Source organism: Tamandua tetradactyla, chromosome 4 (assembly GCF_023851605.1).
Source record: "Tamandua tetradactyla isolate mTamTet1 chromosome 4, mTamTet1.pri, whole genome shotgun sequence".
In the NCBI taxonomy this organism is placed as follows: Eukaryota; Metazoa; Chordata; class Mammalia; order Pilosa; family Myrmecophagidae; genus Tamandua; species Tamandua tetradactyla.
Genome location: NC_135330.1, coordinates 184,871,672 through 184,893,341, shown reverse-complemented (window position 1 = coordinate 184,893,341; position 21,670 = coordinate 184,871,672). Strand labels below are relative to the sequence as shown.

At 34.5% G+C, this 21,670-nt stretch overlaps 1 protein-coding gene across 2 annotated transcripts in view; it reads right to left on the bottom strand.

Annotated features, from left to right (window-relative positions):
• RNF17 (ring finger protein 17) overlaps nucleotides 1-21,670 on the bottom strand; it is a 137,118-nt gene that overhangs the window by 66,634 nt on the left and 48,814 nt on the right. For both annotated transcript variants that reach the window (XM_077158768.1, XM_077158769.1), the window contains exons 15-20: nucleotides 20,985-21,175; nucleotides 20,142-20,283; nucleotides 17,749-17,902; nucleotides 12,592-12,707; nucleotides 11,469-11,589; nucleotides 6,837-6,957 (exon numbers count right to left, since the gene is read on the bottom strand). In XM_077158768.1, coding sequence (XP_077014883.1) covers nucleotides 6,837-6,957; nucleotides 11,469-11,589; nucleotides 12,592-12,707; nucleotides 17,749-17,902; nucleotides 20,142-20,283; nucleotides 20,985-21,175 — 845 coding nt within the window. The remainder of the gene's footprint in view (nucleotides 1-6,836; nucleotides 6,958-11,468; nucleotides 11,590-12,591; nucleotides 12,708-17,748; nucleotides 17,903-20,141; nucleotides 20,284-20,984; nucleotides 21,176-21,670) is intronic.

Genomic DNA, 21,670 nt, shown 5'->3' with positions numbered 1-21,670 from the left:
ATGGAATCACTCAGAAAAAAATAGAACATGATCAAATCATCATAAACATCTAGACAGATCAATAAGGAAATATAAGACTTGAATGACACTCTTAAACCAACTATACCTAACATACATAGAACCCTTCACTCAACAACAGAATTCGTGAGTGCACGTGGATCATTCTTCAGGACAGAACAAATGTTAGGTCACAAAACAAGTCTTAATAAATTAAAAAAATACTGAAATCATACAATTTGTCTTCTCTAATCACAATGGAATGAAGCTAGAATCAATAACAGAGGAAAAAGTGTAAAATTCACAAATATGTGGAAAATAAACAATGTATTCTTAAACAACAAATGGGTTAAAGAGAAAATCACAAGGGAGATTGGGAAATATCTTGAGGGGAATGAAAATGAAAATATAACATACCAAGACCTATGAGATGTAGTGAAGGTAGTGCTGAGAGGGACATTTATGGCTCTACTTCTTACATTAAAAAAGAAGAAAGATTTCAAATCAGAAACCTAACCTCAAAACTGGAAAAGCAAGAAAAAGAAGAGCAAATGAAACTCAGAAGGAAGGAAATAAAGATTAGAGAGAAGAAAATGAAACAGAGAATTAACAGTAACAGAGAGTATCAACAAAACCAAAAGTTGGTTCTTTGAAAAGATCAATGAAATTGACAAACCTTTAGATAGACTCACAAATGACCAAAATGAGAAATGAAAATGAGGACATTATTACCCACTGAAAAGGGCACTAGACAACTGTATGCCAACAAAGTAAATAACACAGATGAAACGGACAAATTCCTGGAAACACACAAACTTCCTATACTGATTCTAGAAGACATAGAAGATCTCAACAAACCAATAACTAGTCAAGAGATTGAATTAGTAATCAAAAACCTCCCAACAAAGGCAAGTCAAGACGAGATGGCTTCACAGGAGAATTTTACCTGACATTCCAGGAAGAATTAACACTTATCTTGCTCAAACCCCTGCAAAACGAGAGAAAGGTCCCCAGTTCATTCCTCAAGGCCAACGTTACTCTCAAACAAAGCAAGACATAGATACCACAAGAAAGGAAAACTAGATACCAATATTTCTTGTGAATATAGATGTGAAAATCCTCAACAAAATACTAGTAAACCAAATCAACACATCAAAAGACTTGCACTCCATGATCAAGTGGGGTTTATCCCAATTACGCAAGTGTGGTTCAACATAAAAAAATCAATTAGTGTAATACACCACATTAACAGAATGAAGGGCGAGAAAACCACAAAAGTATCTCAATTAACTCAGGAAAGGCATTTAACAAAATTCATCACCCCTTCTTGATGAAAACACTTAGAAAACTAGGAATGGAAGGAAATTGACTCAACGTAATAAAGGACATATATGAAAAACCCACAGCTAACATCATACTTAATGGTGTAAGACTGAAAACTTTTCCTCTAAGATCAGGAACAAGACAAGGATATCTACTGTTACCACCATTGTTCTACATTGTACTTACTGGAAGTTCTAGCTAGAGCAATTAGGTGAGATGAATAAATGCCATCTAAATTGGAATGAAAGAAATAAAATTTTCCCTATTTGCAAACAGTTTAATCCTATATACATTAAATCCTGAAAAATCCACAACAAAGCTCCCAGAGCTAACAAACAATCTCAGTAAAGTAGTGGGGTAGACTATCAACACACAAAAATCAGTGGTGCTTCTATATACTAGTAATGAACAATCTGAAGAGGAAATCAAGAAAAAATTTCATTTACAACAACTAAAAGAATAAAAGTCTAGGGATAAATTTAACCTAGGATGTAAAGGACTTTTACAAAAACCACAAAACACTCCTGAAAGAAATCAAAGGTGACCTAAATAAATGGAAGGACATTCCATGTTCAAGGATTGGAAGACTAATTATTGTTAAGATGTGAATTCTACCCAAAGCTATTTATAAATTCAACACAATTTCAATAAAAATTCCAACAGCATTCTTTGCAGAAATGGAAAAAGGCAATCATCAAATAACATGGAAGTTTATGGGGCCCAGAACAGCAAAAACATCTTGAGGGAAAAAAAGAACAATGTTGGAAGACTCACACTTCTTGATTTTAAAACTCATTATAAATCTACAGTAATCTACAGTAATCTACAGTGGGACAAGGACAGACATATAGACCAATGGAATAAAATTGAGAGGTCAGCAGCAAACCCTCACATCTACCGTCTATTGATTTTTTTAAATGTTTTTTATTGTGAAATATAATATACAGAAAGAAAAAACAACATTTTCAAAATATATTTCAACAAATAGTTACAGAAAAGATTTCAGAGTCTGTTACGCATTACCATTCCAGTATTACAGATTTTTCCTTCTAGCTGCTCCAAAACACTGGAGGCTAGAAGAAATATCAATATAGTGATTCAGCAGTCATACTCATCTGTTAAATCCTATTTTCTCTGTTATAACTCCTCCTTCTCCCCACTCTATAGGGATCTTTAGGCAATGCCCCTTCTAACTTTTTCATGTTGAGAATGGGTGTCGACACTGAATGATAAGGGGCTGTGATTAGTTGATAATCTTGAAAAGGCTGATCCTTTCAGGTTTCAGGATTTATCTGACCTAGAAGAGTCTCAGTTTGAGCCCTAGGTGTTCTTAAGAGTTAACAGGAGTGATGTTGGTTGGGGTTTAGCAAATCATGAAACTGCAGAAGTCTCCAGAATAACCTCTTAACTCTCTTTGATCTCTCTTGGCCACTGATGCCTTATTTTACTACACTTCATTTTCCAACTTTTGGTCAGGAAAGTGTTGTTTTGACAAGGGTGCTAAGTCCACTTAGTGGGGAAACAATAGTCTCACAAATGATGCTAGGAAAACAAGATGCCCATATGAAAAAAAACGAAGATAGGCCTGTATCTCATATCATATATAAAAATGAACTAAAAATGGATCAAAGGCCTAAATGAAAGAACCAGGGCTATCAAACTCCTAGAAGAAAACTTAGGGAAGCATCTTGAGGACCTTCTGTTATACAATGGTTTTTCTTAGACTTTAAATTAAAAGTATGAGCAACAAAAGGAAAGCTAGATAAATGGGACTTCATCAAAACTAAAAATGTTTGGGCATAAAAAAGACTTCATCAATACAGTAAAAAGAAAACCTCCTGAATGGAGGATATGTGTAGACCACATATCCAATGAAGGTTTACTATCCAGAGGATATAAAGAAACAAAAAGACAAAGAACCCAGTTAGAAAATGGTCACACTCAACAACAAAACAACAAAGACACAACAACAAAACACAAATCACCCTATTAAAAAATGATCAAAAAATGTGAATACACATTCCTCCAAAAAAAGACATACAAATGGCCAATAATAACCACATGAAAAGATGCTTAACATCATCAGCCACTATGGAAATGCAAATCAAAATTGCAGTGAGATACCATTTCTCACCCACAAGAATGGCTATTATTGTAAAATCAGAAAATAAGTGATTGAGAGGACTGGAGAAATAGGAATACTCATTTATTTTTGGTGGGAATGTAAAATGATGCAACCTTATGGAGAGCAATTTGGTTGTTTCTCAGAAAATGAAACAAAACTACCATATCACCCAAGAATCCCATTTCTAGGTATATACCTAAAAGAATGGAAAGCAGGAGCTCTAAGAGATATTTTCATATATAAATAGTGGCATTATTCACAAGTGCCAAATGGTGAAAACAACCCAAGTGTCTATCAATAGATGACTGGATATTAAAGGTGGTATACACATACAATGCTAAACCATTCAACTGTAAAAAAGAAAGAAGTTCTGATACATGCTACAACATGAATGAACCTTCAGTAACTTAAGCCAGACACAAAAGGGTAAATATGGTATGATCTCAATTCAACTTCACACATTGCTTGTGGGAATGCAAAATAGTAGAGTCAATTGTAAAACATTTCTTAAGAAATCAAACATACACTTATCTTACAACCCAGCCATGCAAGTCCTATGTATTTACCCATAAGAGAGCACACAAATATATGTATACCCAAAGACCTGTATGCAAATGTTTACAGCAGCTTTAATCATGAAATGGGCCCAAAGTAGAAATAACCCAAATGACCACAACTGGTGAACATACAAAAAAAATTCAATGGAATACTAGTCAGCAATAAAAAGAAACAAACCACTGATGGATACATCAACATGGAAGAATCTCACAAGCATTATGCTGAATCAAAGAAGCCAGAGGCAGAAGGCAAAATACAGAATGATTCCATTCTGTTGCAGAAAAGTAAAACTATAGGGAAGAAGTTCGATCAGTGGTTGTAGTGTTTAGGTGTGGAGGAAAGGAACTGACTGCAATGGGGCATGTGGGAATTGTTTGAGAGGCACAAGGGAAATATTCTATATCTAGGCTGTGATGACAGTTACACTACTCCACAGGTTTGTCAAATATGTTTGACATATTTATTTGCCATATGATGTCAAAAGCATACCTTAAAAGGGTGGATTTTTAATGAATATAAGGCAATAAACCTGACTTTTTAAAACAAGAAAACTCAGTACAATGTAGTCTACATGTTTACTCTCATATATTTCCATTCCTCCCATCAGGATTTATAGTGGGAAAAAACAGGTATTCTACAGCACTGGCTCTAACTTTTCCCAAGTTGTAGGCCAGGGAGAGGAAGAAGGGCTACACTCTGAGCATGTGTTTGCAATCCCTGCTAGAGATCCCTGCCTCTTTGGCTTATACTGACAGACATTTTGTGTACTTACTATCCAGGCAGTATGTGTGGGATTTTTGAGTTGTTCAGAGGACCCCTTGGGGACCACCTACTGCATAAGACCCTATTTGTAGAAGAATTGCTTTGTCTTCACTTCCAACCCTCCTATTCTCTTCCACCATCTTATCCTCTTATAATTGGGGATGCTGCAACCACTGGCCCATGCTGGGTGGGTATTAGCCCTATGGCTCAAGCCCGGAATGTTCCAAAATACCCACCGGAATCCAGGAAAATGAGTATTTCTCTAAACAGGAATGCAGAATACTCTACTATTATACTTACACTCTACCCTGCTATTTCTCTTCCCAATTCTTTTTTCAAATACGGACAAGGGGGTACCTAAGCAGCCATTCAACCTAGAAATAAGATGCCAGTGTGTCCTTATCTTATAAGCACTCTCAATTTCCAGGAACCACTATCTTTCTCTGTTCTTCACTAGAATAGTAACTCCAATTATTTTCCCTCTATAGTTCCTGACCCAGGAACAGGGAAAATTCCCAAGTCTATGGCCTAAGCAGATATTCAATGGAGAATGATATGCCAGTTTCCCTTTAACCTTTGAATAATTCTCTTAGGGCACCCCTTACTTCCTTCCTTTCTTCCGCATAGAAGAGAAATGCCACTGCCCTTCATATTAAGCAGATGACTGCACCACACCCCCATACCCCCAATCTGGAGGTGGGGGAAGGAAAGGCTTGTATGGTCAGGGTAGCAGAGCAGATCTGACCAACTCAAGCTCTAGATAAGATGTTTGGCTGCAACTTAAAATGTGGAGTACTCAATATCTCTTCATCCTTATCTCTGGGCCCCAGAAGCCAATTTCAGAACATGTGATTAAGTCCCAATGAATTTCTTATTCCATAAACAACATGTGATAATTTATGTAGGACAAAAAAGGTAGGAAAAAAACCAGCCTAATTTTAAGAATATTTAGGTAGGGAGAATACCTAAACTTAGTGACTGACTATGCTGGTTTGAATCTGTGGTGGACTCCAGAAAAGTCATGCCCTTTAATCCTCATTCACTATTGCTGGGTAGGAGCATTTTGATTGTTTCTATGAAGATGTGACCTACCCAATTGTGGGTAGTAACTTTTGATTAGATGATTTCCATGGAGATGTGTTACCACCCACTGAAGGTGGAGTTGCTTACTGGAATCCTTTAAAAGAGGAAACATTTTGGACAGAGTCCCTTTTTGGTAGAGTCATGAGAAAGCCAGCAGGCACTGCCATGTTTGCCATGTGCCCTTCCAGCTGAGAAATGCTGAACGTCATCAGACTTCTTGAACCAAGGTATCTTTCCCTGGATGCTTTAAATTGGACATTTCTATAGACTTGTTTTAACTGGGATATTTTCTCAGCCTTAGAACCGTAAACTAGTAACTTATTAAATTCCCCTTTTTAAAAGCCATTTTGTTTCTGGTATATTGCATTCTGGCAGCTAGCAAACTAGCACATTGACCAAATAAGAGGGCGCATACTTAGGGAGCATAAAACAAAGGCCATTCCATTAAAACCAAGGCATGTAAGACATTTTAAAAATGCAAGGAAGAAGGCATTTCAGAGGACTTTCAGATTTTCTGGCATAAGCGCTAGGGTGGATTACTGATGTCATTTACTGAAATAAATATAAAAGGAAGAACAGCTTATTAAGGGGAAGAAAATTCAAGTTCATTCAAGTAGACATGTTACAGGCTTAGAGCTGAGGAAAAATGATAGGAACTCATAACGTAAATTTTACATTTTATATATATGCATATATAAATTTGGTGTGTGTGCAGTGTAACAGCTAAAGCCATGACATAGATGAGAATGCCTAGGGTGATCAGACAGTACAGAAAAGATGGCCTAGGGAAGTACCCTAAGAGAGGATGGTTTAAGGAATTTTCTTTTACTTCTATTCAATAGTTCAAAAAAGAAATAAACTAATAATTCGGCAGAGTTTTAAAAAACCCAAACAAAAAGTAAAATAAAAACAAAACTAAGTATTTGCAGTAGATAGTAGTAAAATGTTGGTGTATGAAATAAAAATGAAAGCTTACAAGTCTACTTACCCTGCTTCATAAGATGCTAGGCCCTCTTTGACTAGTTGGTCATTAATACTAGTAGGAGTCATTCCAGGAGCCCCAAGAGAATCAAAAAGCTCAACTAAGAGCACATTATCTTCCAGAATTTCTGTAAAACCATGAAGACTAGTTTAGGAAAAGAAATAAATATGCTGCAAATATACTAACAGGTAATTTTTTTTTTTAATTTGGAAACTTAATTTTTTTCATTTTGCATACATGCAGTCTCTTGCTGAATAATATGGCATCCTCTCTCTAGGAGTAAAAGTAGCATTTTGTTGCTATAAAAAAATTTCCATTGTTATCTAAAGCATATGCAAATGAAAAAAAAGCCATTGTAGGTTATTGTGCTATTTGTTCTATTATGAACAAAAAAAGTTTGAAAAGCTTTTAGATTCTGAAAAAATACTTAAATATATAGTCACTTAAGAAACGTTCTGTCATGTTTTTACATTGTTTTATGAGCTTCAATCAAGTTTCAGGAGGACAAGAGAAGTGAATGAAAGTTAATTCAAGCCAGTGATTATATGAGAAGATTTACAGCTTTTATCATAACTTCCAAACAACAAAAACTCAATCTAGAACAGTCAGTTAACTGGAATTTTTTCCATCCCTCTACATTTCAGGACAAACCACTTGATTGTTAATTTCTTTCAGAAACAAACTGATTACTTGTTTATGAGATCTATTACAAAACTAAACTGGGAGTTAGTTGCAGGCAGAGGTACATCTGTCTATTTACTTATTTACAGTACATAATACAGAGAACTTGCTCAATAAGTACCTGAATAAACAACAAAGGAATTTATTTAGGAAACACCTCAAAAATATGCCCCAAGATCAGTATCTGCCCACGCCTTCTAAACAACAGTGATGATGGCTGGTCAGAAGGGTGATACTATATAAAAAGATAACTATTACCAGCAGTAATATGATATATCATCCAAACATAAAAATATATATTAGAAACCTTTTCTTCAAGAGTTGAAAAATAATTTTTAAAGAGAAAACACGTTCTATTACAACTTCTTATGAAGTTGAAAACAGAGGTGTACACTTCTTACTTAGGGAGCATAAAACAAAGGCCATTCCATTAAAACCAAGGCATGTAAAACACTTTTAAAATGCAAGCTAACAAATGGGATCTTTAGGCATTATGCCAGCTTCGAATAACACATCCAGTGTGTCACTTTCCTACAGTCAAAGCTCCAGGAATTTACATCAGCTTCCAAATACTCAGGTGGAGACAGATGTGCAACGGATTTGCAAAGGAGTGCAACGGCCCAGAAAGACAGTCACTCTTAGGTATCCTGTTGGTGTTTCTCCCATGCATAGATTTGTTATTCCTGATCTTTGGAGGGGGCCACTCTGTGCATCTGTATCATTAACTTTGATTATTTTTTTACAGAAGCAGGATGGCTGGGGACAGAACAGGACACAGGTATTGAAGCTTCAAGATCTAAAAATTTTGACATAAAGATGATTTCAGATGTAAAAAGACAACGGTCCCCTGGGAGAACCTTTGTCCTGATGTTACAGTCGGTATGGTAGCGAAACTCATGAAATCCTTGATATACCGAGGTTACACAACAACAGTCTCCCCAAAACACTTCATCTGAGGCCATAGGTAGATCATTACCAAATGCAGTTGAAATAACCCTGACCAGGAACTAAGAGGGGCTGCACTGAACATACACTGGCTGTTCTCCAGAACAAGTCCATATCAGAGAAAAAGGGAGATGTAGTTCACCTAATGCTGAAAAAGCCTTCATCTGGTCAGAGTCCAAGGCAACATCCACTCAAGATGACAGGACGAAAAAATCATTGACTAGTTTTCAACAGACAAAGTAAATTATTCAAAGAAACAAAAGGTTAAGCAATGCTGAGGTTCCATGAACTCTAATAGTCCTACTCTCCATCTCTCAGGTTCTGGTTTCATACTTGCCATGCATAAAGTTGTTTATTCCATGAGGGTCAACTTCCATATGTTCAGACCTTAACCATGGTCCCTGTTCTCCTCCTAATCAAAATTTCAATGTCTCTTGCTTCATAATGTGACAAGTCTATATTAAAGGGAGGCTCTCAATCTCACCTGCAATAGTCCACTTTATTATAGATTTCTTGAACTCCCAAACCCACCAGTATGCAGATTAATAGGGAGATACTTTTGGTTGGGAAGAGCCTTCTATGCAGATTAATAATTATGGTATGCTTAGGGATGTTTTTGACATAACAAATAATTAAGTGAGAAATGAAAAGGGGGAATCAAAAAAAAAAAGAAACCAGCGAGTCATGTCTTGATGGGTTGTCTTGGGAGGATATTCAAGTTGGGAACTAAAAAAAAAAACCCACAAAAGCAAAAAAAACCTAAAGGAAAGTTGGGAAGCAGAACTATACAGGTTAAATTCTTTAAAATGGCTTTTTGAAGGCTGTTCAAGAACTAAGGTGCTCTTAATTTATTGTTCACTTCAGAGGAGCCAGACATAAAAATTCTAAAAACTAGGGATGCAACTTTTTTTTCCGTTAAAATTTTTCATTTATTACTGTATTTATTCTTTTTTTATTTATTAATTTAAAAATTAACAAAAATATTAACATATCATTCCATTCTACATATATAATCAGTAATTCTTAATATCATCACATAGTTGCATAGTCATCATTTCTTAGAACATTTGCATCAATTTAGAAAAAGAAATAAAAAGACAACAGAAAAAGAAATAAAATGATAACGGAAAAAAAAAAAGATTATACGTACCATACCCCTTACCCCTTGCTTTCATTTATCACTAGCATTTCAAACTAAATTTATTTTAACATTTGTTCCCCCATTATCTATTTTTATTCCATATGTTCCACTCGTCTGTTGATATGGTAGATAAAAGGAGCATCAGACACAAAGTTTTCACAATCACAGAGTCACATTGTGAAAGCTATATCATTGTTCACTCATCATCAAGAAACATGGCTACTGGAACACAGCTCTACATTTTCAGGCAGTTCCCTCCAGCCTCTCCAGTACATCTTGAACAACAAGGTGATATCTATTTAACGAGTAAGAATAACCTCCAGGATAACCTCTCGACTCTGTTTGGAATCTCTCAGCCATTGACACTTAGTCTCATTTCACTCTTCCCCCTTTTGGTCGAGAAGGTTCTCTCAATCCCTTGATGTTAATTCTCAGCTCATTCTAGGGTTTTTCTCAATTCCTTGATGCTGAGTCTCAGCTCATTCCAGGATCTCTGTCTCACGTTGCCAGAAAGGTCCACACCCCTGGGAGTCATGTCCCATGCAGAGAGGGAGAGGGTGGTGAGACTGCTCGTCGTGTTGGCTGGAGAGAGAGGCCACATCTGAGCAACAAAAGAGGCTCTCTTGGGGGTGACTCTTAGGCCTAGATTTTAAGTAGACTTGACCTATCCTTTGTGGGGTTAAGTTTCATATGGACAAACCAAACCCCAAGACTGGGGGCTCAGCCTACAGCTTTGGTTGTCCACACTGTGCAACTTCTATAATCATATTCTTCCTTAACAAAATATTTCCTAGAGCAAGTTCTCGTACCAACAAAATGAATAAATTATCACAGATATAACATCATTTTTAGTTTATATGACCTTGAGCAGTTCTCTAAGGTCCAGTTTCCTCATTAAATATCAGGCTAATAATCTTACAATGGTTGGGTTCATTTAAAGGTAGTGTGATAAAAATAAAAAATAGATATAGTACAAGTTAGCCGTGAAAGTCCCATATATCAATGCTAAGTAAGCCTGGTTTTATGTATCTCACACTAGTACTTATTAAGCCCAAAGCACCCAATGTTTGTTAAAGTTTTGGAACAGTATTTAGCTAAATACCAGATAAAAACATAGATTTTCCAGTCACCCAAACAAAACCCTTTGTGCCAGACATATTTCAGAAATCAGAATTCTTCAGATTGAGAACATCCACATAGTACATGTATCACACATTTTTAATACTCCCAGTGGAGTCATGGGTATTACCCCACAAATAAATATTAGTATTCTGCAGTAGAATGTATGAACATCCACTCTAGAGGAGATAAAGACTGTACATAACTTCATGTCAATTCATATTAGGCTTTGCTATTAAACTTTCAATTTTCTGACCTTGTTGGATCACAAAATTGCAAGTCAGTGGTCAGTATATGTTTAGGCTCAAACTGTTAAAAAATGAGTAATTTTTTTTCCAAATATGCTGAGAGTCTACAGTTGAATTCACTTAAGTCTAATGCAACCAACAACAAACAAAAATCATTTAAAAGACATATCCTGTATCCCTCATTTTCTAGCAAATTAAATCTTAGCATTTACTGTACCAAGGTCAGGAATAGAACCCTAGCAAAAATGCAAACGGAAATAAAATAAGCTAATTCCCGGCTTTTGAGCTTTACATGTTCAGAGTGGCTTTGATCTTTAATGGTAATTTTTGTCACTTTAGACTCTAGATATGATTTCACTGTACATAATTTTCAATAAATGTTCTCTGTCACTATTATTACAGACAGCATATTACATTTATTCTAAGATCTTAGGAATGTTATAGCAATGTTATTATCTAAAATCATGAGTGATCACATAACAAATAAAAATGGAAATAGCTTACTAATGACTGAACATGTCATAAATTTATCCCGAGTCCTTTCTTCAAATTTTTCTTTAGCTTTTTTGGACCACTGCGTTGTCCTTTCACATGGTTCAATATAGGCCAGCTTACATTTAATTGCCTGTGTTAAACAAATTACACCGTTAAGAAAGTAAACTTAATTTCTAATATTTTAGGATTAAAGTAATACATTATGCAAATCTGTACAAAACTAAATTATGTGTTTGAATTTAAAATATATTTAGAAAACATCAAATAATTGTGCAAAGGTGTCCATCACAGTACTTTATAAATGCAAATATTAGAACATATTTGGATAAATTACAGGATATTCATATAAATAGAATAACATACATTCATCAAAATAATTAGATATTTCTTTTACATTGCTAAAGAAGAAAAGCAGGTTATAGAATTATATATTGTTCTATTATATCCTATAATATATAATTATTTAGTTATATCCAATAATATATACAGAACTATATATAGTTCTACTATGTCTGATAATATGTAATTATAGGTACACCCTATAATTGTTAAAAATATATAAGATGCAGACATGTAAGTATTAGAAATACACATTCTAAAAACACTAAACAGTAATTGGTTCTCCTCTTTTTGTTCATCTGTATTTTCAAGTCTTTTTCCTACAATATTTCAGCTATTTTTGAAAATGAAAAATGTTTAATAATTCAAATAATATAGGAGCATATAAATAAAAAAAATAAGCCCCTTCTTTATCTTTCTATTGGAATCCTACACAAAAAATACTTCTGAGAGGAGCTTTTTTCACACAATATATCGTGGTAACATGAAACTCTTACCACATTATATAGCTATCTTAAAATGATATACTAAAAGCTGCATAGCAAAACGTACTTTTAAAGACAAAATCTATATATTTTAAAAATGTTTATAATTAATGTTTATTTGCTAATATATACATATTATTTTTTAAAATAGTAACTAGCAATACTTACCTATATTCTGTGTGTCAAAAACTATTTACAGACAAACATTGCTATTTAACAGAACATTGCTAGAGTGCAAATGACTTCTGAAAATACTTCCATTTTTGTGCTGATATTCTAACCCTATAATTCATACTAAAATAAATTACCTTTTCTGGAGGATTCAGAAACTCATCCTTTATTTTACGCATCTCTTTAAGTGTTATTTTTGCAGTGTTGCCAAAGTCAACATATTTAACTTCAACTTTCCGATGCCCAGGCAATCCTTAAAAAATTATGAAATTAGAAATCACAAATTTGGAAAGGAAATATGGCATTATTTAGCAAAATTTAGACTGAACTATAATCAACTAAATTAGAATGCATTTATGTTAAATACACACTCAATAATTTTTAAAATACAGAAAGTATTTCTAATATGTGAGTCTCAAAAAATCATCCATAAAGCAGAGTTGTTCAAATGTAGTAGAAGGAAAAACTAACCATTTTAATATACCCAAACTTAAATACCTATCAAATAGTAGAGGGTATATCTTAAAACTTTAGAATTAGGCTTGGAGTCTGAATGACTGACTTAGAACCCTAGCTCAATCACTTAAATGCTAGATGACCCTAAGCAAACTAATTAACATCACTAAGGTTCAGTACTCTGAACAGTTACTTTCTCTTCTTACTTCATTTGTAAAATCAGCATACCAACAGAATTCAGCGATTTTTTTTTTTTTTGAGGATCCATCTCTTCAAAATAGTTTGCAAAAACACCTGGCACTACAAGGTAAGCACTTAATAAATGTTTACTGTTAATCAACACAGGTCTTCAAACAAGGTAAAAGATGCAATAAAAAAAATCAAACTAAGGATTCATTCATATAATAATGTCTTACTGTTGAATTTTTTAAAATGTTATTTTTGGAGATATTACAAAAAAATCAAGCAAAGAAGGACCTTTATGTCAATATAGTCTATATAACTTAAAGGATATCAAAGAAGCCTCTGAAAGGATGAACCACATGGAAGCTTAAAGACCTATCACACAGATCCTTTTGACAATACTTAAAATATATAGTTGACATTAGCTTTTCTAAGCATACTATACTACTGATCATGTTGCCTTTATTTTCATATTTAAAGACTAATATGAATATATAACTCCAAGTTGTTTCTTAGAAAAAGACAAAGCAGACCAAACAGCACTGGTACTGAAGATTTCAAATATCTTAGGACCTATGGAATGGATCTTTTTGATAACTGAGAAGACATGTTACTGATGGGTATAAGATCAGAAGTTAGCAGAACAATTTCCTACTTTTCTGGATTCCTCATACCAGAAAGACATTCTCAACTTTACCATGTCATTAGGTTCTTATACTTCAAGTCTTTGAATGGAGATACTCTTTTATAGTTACAAACAAACAGATGAGGGATAGAACTAAAAGAACATTCTTTACCCAAACTGTCATTCAAGTATGAGGATAAAGTCAAGTGACATGGATAGTCTCAAAATTTACTTCCCATATTTTCTCTCTGAGGTAACTACTGGAAGAAGGCTCTGATAAAATAAAGGAGTAAACAAAAGAGGTAAACATGGGGTCCAGGAAACAAGGGACCAACACAAGAGAAGAAAGTGTATTACCAAGTGAAATAAATTTCAGAATAACTAATGTATAGTAAGCCTAGAGGGCAAGCAGTACAGTTAGATTCTGAAAAGTCTAATCATGTGGAAAATTGTTTTGAACTTAGGAAAATGTGGCCATGAATTAAAAGAAAATGAAGCAAGTGAAAACTTGAGGCAATGATTAACTCAAAATAAAATGAAACAAAGTAAACTTTATGGCTTGTAGTAAAAATTTATATATAACATGAATTTACCTAAAAATTGTGATACAACTATAAAGGAGGGAGAAGAGGACAAAAAGAGCTAAAAGAGATCTAAAACTGTTAAGTAAAAAGTCAATAGCTAATATCTAAACTATCAATTGAAAACTACGTATTACTTAGAAGAAGCAGTCGGAAGTATTTGAGGAGTGGAATGGAACATACACGTGTTATAAGTCTGTTAGCCATTATTTCCTTGAATATTTTTTCTACTTTCTCCTCTCCTGCTACTACCACCACTGTGAATATGTTGGTGTGCTTGATGGTGTCCCACATTTCTCCAAGGCTCTGTTCATTTTCTTCATTCCTTTTTCTCTGTTCTTGGTCTTATTTTCTATTGAGCTATATTTAAGTTCACTGATGCTTCACCCTGCCATTAAAATCTACTGTTGAGATCTTCTAGTGAATTTTTATTTGTTATACTCATCAACTTGAGGACTTCTCTTTGGTTCTTTAAAAATTTTTCCTTATTTGATGTGACATTGTCATACCTTCCTTTACTTCTTTAATCAAGCTTTCCTTTAGATCTGCAAATATATTTGTAAGGGTTGCTTTGAAATCTTTTCTCATTAAATGACATCTGATTGCAATCACCGGCAGTTTCTAGTGCCCCCCCCCCCCCTTTTTTTCTTGTTGTTGTTGTATTAGTTACATACTCCCGGTTCTTTGCATGTCTTTGTAACTGTTTGCTGGAAACAGCAGTCTAGATATGTTGTAGCAACTCTGGCTATTGGTCAACTCTCCCCTCCAGAGCCTGTTATTGTTATTTTCTTGTTTAATGAATGTATCTCTCCTCATAGTGTTAAATCTGTGGGTTGCTGCCCTCAGGGAGGTATAGCTTTGGGTATGGCTACAGTGCCCCTGGGATGACACTTTTATTCTGCACCCCCACCCCCAACTTGCATCACTCCCAGCTGTTATACTACACTAATGGCTGGTTGACTGCTTTATTGTTTATAACAATGTCCTGGGGTACACTCTTAGAACTAATCTAATCAAATTGGCTTCCTAGATGGAATTCTTTCTGAAGTCACTGTTTGATATTTGTTCTGATCCAAGAAAGAGAGCTCCTGCTAACTGTCTTATTCCCTGGTTCTCTCTTACAAACTAGGTGGCCTACATTCTAGGGTGTTATCTTCAGTAGATCCAGGGATCTCCTCCCAATTTCCTTCATCACAACCTTTACTTCTCCAAGCTCTGTTGCAAATGAAGTCAGTTTCTTTGAGATGAGATTTGAAGCTATGTATGGTCTGCTTTCCAACCAAGGCAAAATCTCTCAGTCAGGGTTCTAGAGCAGGAGGTGGGGACAATGACAAGCTTCTTGCTGAGTGACACCCCTACTCTGGGTGGTTAAGCACAAGATGGAGGGAAGGTAGTAGCCTGAGGCCCTCTCAGCTTGCCTCACCTAGTATGGAATCACTGCCTCATGAGATGGGACAAGGGAATTGGGACCTCAGTATTCTCGGCAGTGCAGAGTCCAAGTTAGTACCTCTGTTTCAAGAAAGGAGGCTTGGTAGAAGGGAGCCCTCTCTCAATCAACACTACCAGGATTTAGCCTCAGCAACGGGCAGCTGGGGCAAGATAAGAAACCTGATCTCCTATTCCTCCAGGAAGAAAGCCCTCAACTAGGAACTAGGAGAGAGGGAGCCTAATGTCCTTAGAGGGAGCCCTATGTTCTAGCTGGAGCTCTCTGGAGTGAAGTCTCCTCTCAATGATCTGGGAGGAGAGAGGCAGGGGGCCATTTCGATTCAAATACCAACGACAAGCCTTTCTTTCTGAACTATTATTGATTTCTTGAATGGCAGTTCCTTCATTTGATGTTTGCCTTTGAGTGCTATTTCCAGAGGCTTTAAATGGTTGTTTTTATATAATTGTCACCAGTTTCACTGAAGAATGGGTTTGCACAGGTCTTCATGCTGTGACGTCACAAATTCATCTCTGTGTAAGTCATCTACAACCATTTAACTTTTAAATGAGGTAGATATATTATAAGAAAAATGCTCTTAATGTTCCAATTGTTAGAAAGGTACCACACTAATGTAAAACGTTAATAACAGGGAAAACTGTATGTTGGCGAGGTAGGTATATGGAAACTGTACTTTTTGCAAGATTTTTCTGTAAACCTGCAACTACCAAAACTTTTTTTAAATCAAGTATTATCTTCAAGGTGGAGTTTAAAAGGACATGGAAGATATAGCAAGATAGGGTGGGTCATGCATTTCTTTTTCTACTAGCATCCCTAAAGCTACCATGGAAACCGCAACTTCTCCAAACATTACTACTCAAATATTTCAGAGGTCTTATTTTCCATCCAATGGACAAAGTTTTAAAGTCAATAATCCTAATTTGAAAAGCAACTGCAAAATCTTTAGAATCATGTAAAATTGCCTTTGTTTACTACATAGGATTTTTACCAAAACAGAAAGTGGTATCTTCACAAGATCCACCATGAAGAATATTTAGCCATCCACTAACAGAATTAAGATCAATGATGACAAATAATGGGTAGAAGAATTCAGGGAGGAAGACTAAATAGTTTTGCACAAGGTACAGAATTGGTTATATATTAAGAATAACTTAATAAAGATCTTAGATTACTTTAATGAAAAAAAATTAACAGGGTCAAAGTAAACTAAAAAAAATTTAACTTCACCTATTTTATTTAAAAAGTACATATCTACAAACTAGAAAGTACACAGGACAACAACATAATGGGGTAAATTGTCTAAGGTATATCTAAAACCTTATACTTCAAAGGCTTGACATAGCAGATTTGGACATTCATGGATTACCCACACTGAATTCTTTTCTCTTAGCCAATGCCAGGGAAATAAAGTTTTCTTTATTGGTTGTTAGTAGTACGATTTTCATAAATCTGTCTTCAGTCTCACTTTTCTTTCCCTGACTCCATTATTATTTTAAGCAGAATTAAATTACTTAATTAATTATACTTAGTATAATTAAGTAAATTTAAGTAAAACGAAGAAAAAGTACAGAGAAAGCTGAGAGTTTGGTAAATAATTCCCCAAAAAAGCTGAATATATTAAGTCAGAAGGAAAGCTGAAGTGATACAAAAGATTGTACCTTCAGTATGCAACTTCACAACAAAACAGCATGGGGCAGATATGAAAAGTCAGTATGAACCTAGAGGTCACGAATTTTTTGATGATTACCTTTTGCTGCTTTGTATTAGCTATTATTTTTCCAACTAGATTCCCAATGGTTTACTACTAATAAGTTAGTCCTAGTCAAGTCACAAAAATTCTAGGAACCCCAAATTTCAGCTGCCAATACAATCTCTAGCTTTTTAATAACAGAACAAAATGGTAAGATCAAATAATACCACTTCCAAGATTTAATTTATACCAAGGTAAATTATTTTAGTTTTTAAGCATTACATTTCCCTGTTGAAAAAGGGTATACTTTCCTACCAATCACTTTTGCTCGGTACCAAACTCCATCTTCAAATTTAGCTACACAGGCTTGTTCTTGAACTGGACAGAGGATTTCCAGATTTTCTCCATTTTCACTTTTATAGAATTCCTCAACTGCCTTTAATAGAAATAAAAAATCCAAGCTCTCCATCTAAGAAATAAAAGAATAAAGAACTGTAGCTTTATAAAAACTTAAAAAGTTAAATGCTGCATGTTCTATTGGCACTGTATTTAAATCATGAAACATTAGAACTGGAATTAGACATAAATCTATCAATTGCGTGTTGTGTAATTTTTAAAATGACATTACAGAAATAGAAAAAATTAAAATGTACAGACATAACAAAAACTAAAAACAAAATAACATTCCCATTACAGAGATCACCAAATAATACCTTAGTACACACTCAATTTTTTAACACATATACACATACCAATACCACTTTTGTTTATACCATAATGAGACTATACCATTAATTTTTTTCTATTAATTTTTACTTTCTCTATTTCAGTAAATATTCTTTACTAGTACTTCCAGATCATATTTAGATTTCTCTAACTGACCCAAACCAATAACCAATCCAAGGAAACACTGGATACACTGCATCTGTTATCTCCAAAAGTCTTTTTTAATCTAGCATAGTCCTCCTTTCTTATGATCTTATCATGTTGAAGAGACCAGTTATTTTTCTGCAGAATGGCCCACTTTCTAGATTTATGTGGTTATGTTTTTATGCTGTCATTTGGTTTAATATTCTGTGGAATACAGTCTAGTCTCTATTTCTTACCACCTGAAAGTTATACGCAAAGGTTTGATGGTTCCAGGACACAATTTTGGCTAGAAGACATCATAGGTGGTTTTGTATACTTCAGGCCACAACATATCAGAATGGAAAACACTTACTGAGTTACTATTAATATACTAAGATTTACCCCTAGATTCAGGTGATGATTCTATCTTTCCCATGTATAGCTATGTTTTTTTCCCTTGTGCCCATCAGGTAATTTGTGTGGTACTACTTTGGCATTGTATGAATATCCAATTTCCCATCAACCATCCGTCTAATGGTTTTAAAGTAAATTGACAACTCTGATATAACAGTATTTCAGTAGGGTTGTGAAATGACTACGGTCTTGTGTAAAATAGTGCTTTCCCTTAATAAATGGGGCTATTCTGTCATCTTAAAATATAGTTCCTGGGCGGGCCACAGTGCTCAGTGGCAGAGTTCTCGCCTGCCATGCCAGAGACCCAGGTTCAATTCCTGGTGCCTGTCCATGAAAAATGAAAAAAAAAAAGTTCCTAAAAAAGATAGTATAAATGCTAGACTCTCTCTCTAAATAACAATTCTAAAGATTAAAAATATTTAAAAAGCCATACCAAATGGTGAAAAATGAGATTTCGTGAGCAAAATGGAAGTAGAATTTTTCTGAATCTTGTCTTTTATTGTTACTTCATTTAAACTGCTGAAGAGAGTCCTTTACTTTTTAACTTTCTAAACTTTTATTTCCGAGTTACTATTATTCATATTCCTCCATTAACAGTTAACAGTTTAGCCCAAGTAAATATCTAAAAACTAAACAGAATAAATATACACAAGTCCTAACAAGGATGACAAATAAGCAGACTTCAACAACTGCTTATAGTTGTGGTGTAGTGGTTAAGGCTACAGGCTCTGAAGCTACATTGCTCTATTCACACTTCTTAACTATGTGACCTTGGGTAAATAATAATCCCTGTGGTTAGAGTCTCACATCTAAATGGAGATAAAAGTATCTTCTCATAGGATTGTTGTGAAGATTAATTAGCTAATTCATTTAAAGCATAGAAGACATTAGAATGAGTTAATTCATATAAAAACCTGACCCAGATAGAGAGGTCAATAAGGATTAATGATTATTACTTTATGGTTATTAGCTATCTAAACACATCCAAAATTTGAAATGCAATATTTTGGTTCTCAAATTCAGAAAAATACATAATAATAATCAGTAAATTCTCATAAGTACATGATTGGAAAACTGGCTTTATCTTTATATTTTGATTTTCCAGTTCTATGTGTTTTCTTATTCTTTAAATTTCAAAAGGTAGCAAAACAAAACATCTTATTTGAAATATTTTCCTTAGTAAGAAAAACATGTATATGTTAGCTATCCTTCATTGTTCGTTCCCTCCTTATTTCACTAACTTGCATGGATACAGAGTTTTTTTTGATTTACCATGAATGATGCGAATTTCTTGCTTAAAGTTTCATCTATTAAGAAATAGATATATGGGAAATTGAGAGTAGTTTGCTTGCTCTAAAATTCATACTTGGCCCTCATTTCCATTATACATTTCTACTTGAGATTTAAAAGATTACTTCGTCTCAAGAGGAACACTATGTACTTACCAACTGAAGATAGAAATCAGCAGGACTATTTATATGACAAACCATAACTGATACATCTGTCATTTGTTTAGGCATAATAGGTGGATGATAGAGTAAAGTCATACTTTTTTCACAGTGATTTCTTGGTGATTGTGACCTAAATCTAATTAAAAGCATAATCATAGTATAAGCAAGAGCAATTTTCTTCAAGTCTCTCTTTTCTCAGCAACTTGAACTGAAGAAAGGACTTGTACACATACTGATTTATCTACTCAAAAATCTACCCAAAACACCCCCTTTTCAATTTCATTCTTTTAACTCATAATGTTTCTTAGTACTAAGATGTCTTGTGTCAAAATTCAAGAATTAATCTTCAAATTTGTGTTAGAATATTTTAAAGCTGAGCCTATATGTCATACTCAGATTCAAAACTGCTTCTACTCTTTTGGTTCAATTTGATAGGCATGGTCTATGGCAGCAGATGAGGTTATCCCAGAAAGTCTTTATAGCTTCAAATATGTTTATTTTTTATTTTTTATTTTTCTAGAACAGAACCTACTTGGGTCATTTCTGGAGTCACGTAATTTTCCAGGACACAATCTGGGTCTTCTATTATCTCAAACAAGCCAATTAATTGCACTACTTAGTCATGAGATATAAGGAGGGGAGGGGGCTGGGGGAGCAGAGGGGAATGGAGAATATTATTTATTCCAGATTCATACATTAAATATAGAATGTTGATCATGAACTCATTCCAGATGCTAGAAATTTAAGTCAAGAACTGCTAAACTAGTTCTTTAAATCTGCTGCCCTAATTTATAGCTATGATTACAAAGTATACTTAAGTTTTAATACATTACCTACCTTGCTAGTTCCAAAAACACTAATGCATCTCTAAGAGACACAGGCATATCACTGCTTATTTTATTTGCTGGTGGTTTCTGCAGATCTACAATAAGCACACCATCTTCTTCTCTAAAAACTTTCATTAAAACAGCCTTGTTATTGACCATTTTCAAAAATTCCACTTTAGCTTCCTCTCCCCAGCCTTCATTCTATTGAAAAAAGTTAAAATTCAAAAGTAGTTTAGTAATTGTCTTTATCTCTACTGTCACAATGCTCTGGATTTAGCTTTATACCAACCAGGGTCTAAAATTTGAGCAAAGGCACACAGACATTACGAAAATAGCTGGTGAATGTGAAAATGATAGAGGGAGAAGGGCTGGGGGCACGTATGAAATCAGAAGGAAATAAAGACAATAAAGACTGAGATGGGATAATTTAGGAATTCCTAGAGTATATAATGATGGTGATTAAATATACAAATTAAAAAATGTTTTTGCATGAGGAAGAACAAAGGACTGTCACTATTGCAGGTTACTGAAAACAGATGGTCATCCATATTTTAAAACTTCAACTTCTGTGTGAGACTAAAGGGAAAAATGTTTATTTGGTGCAAAACTTATATTTTGACTAGTGCATTTCCTAATTTAACTTGCATGGTCAGTTTAACTGAACCATAGGTATATGGAACCTCAAATAGGGCGTGA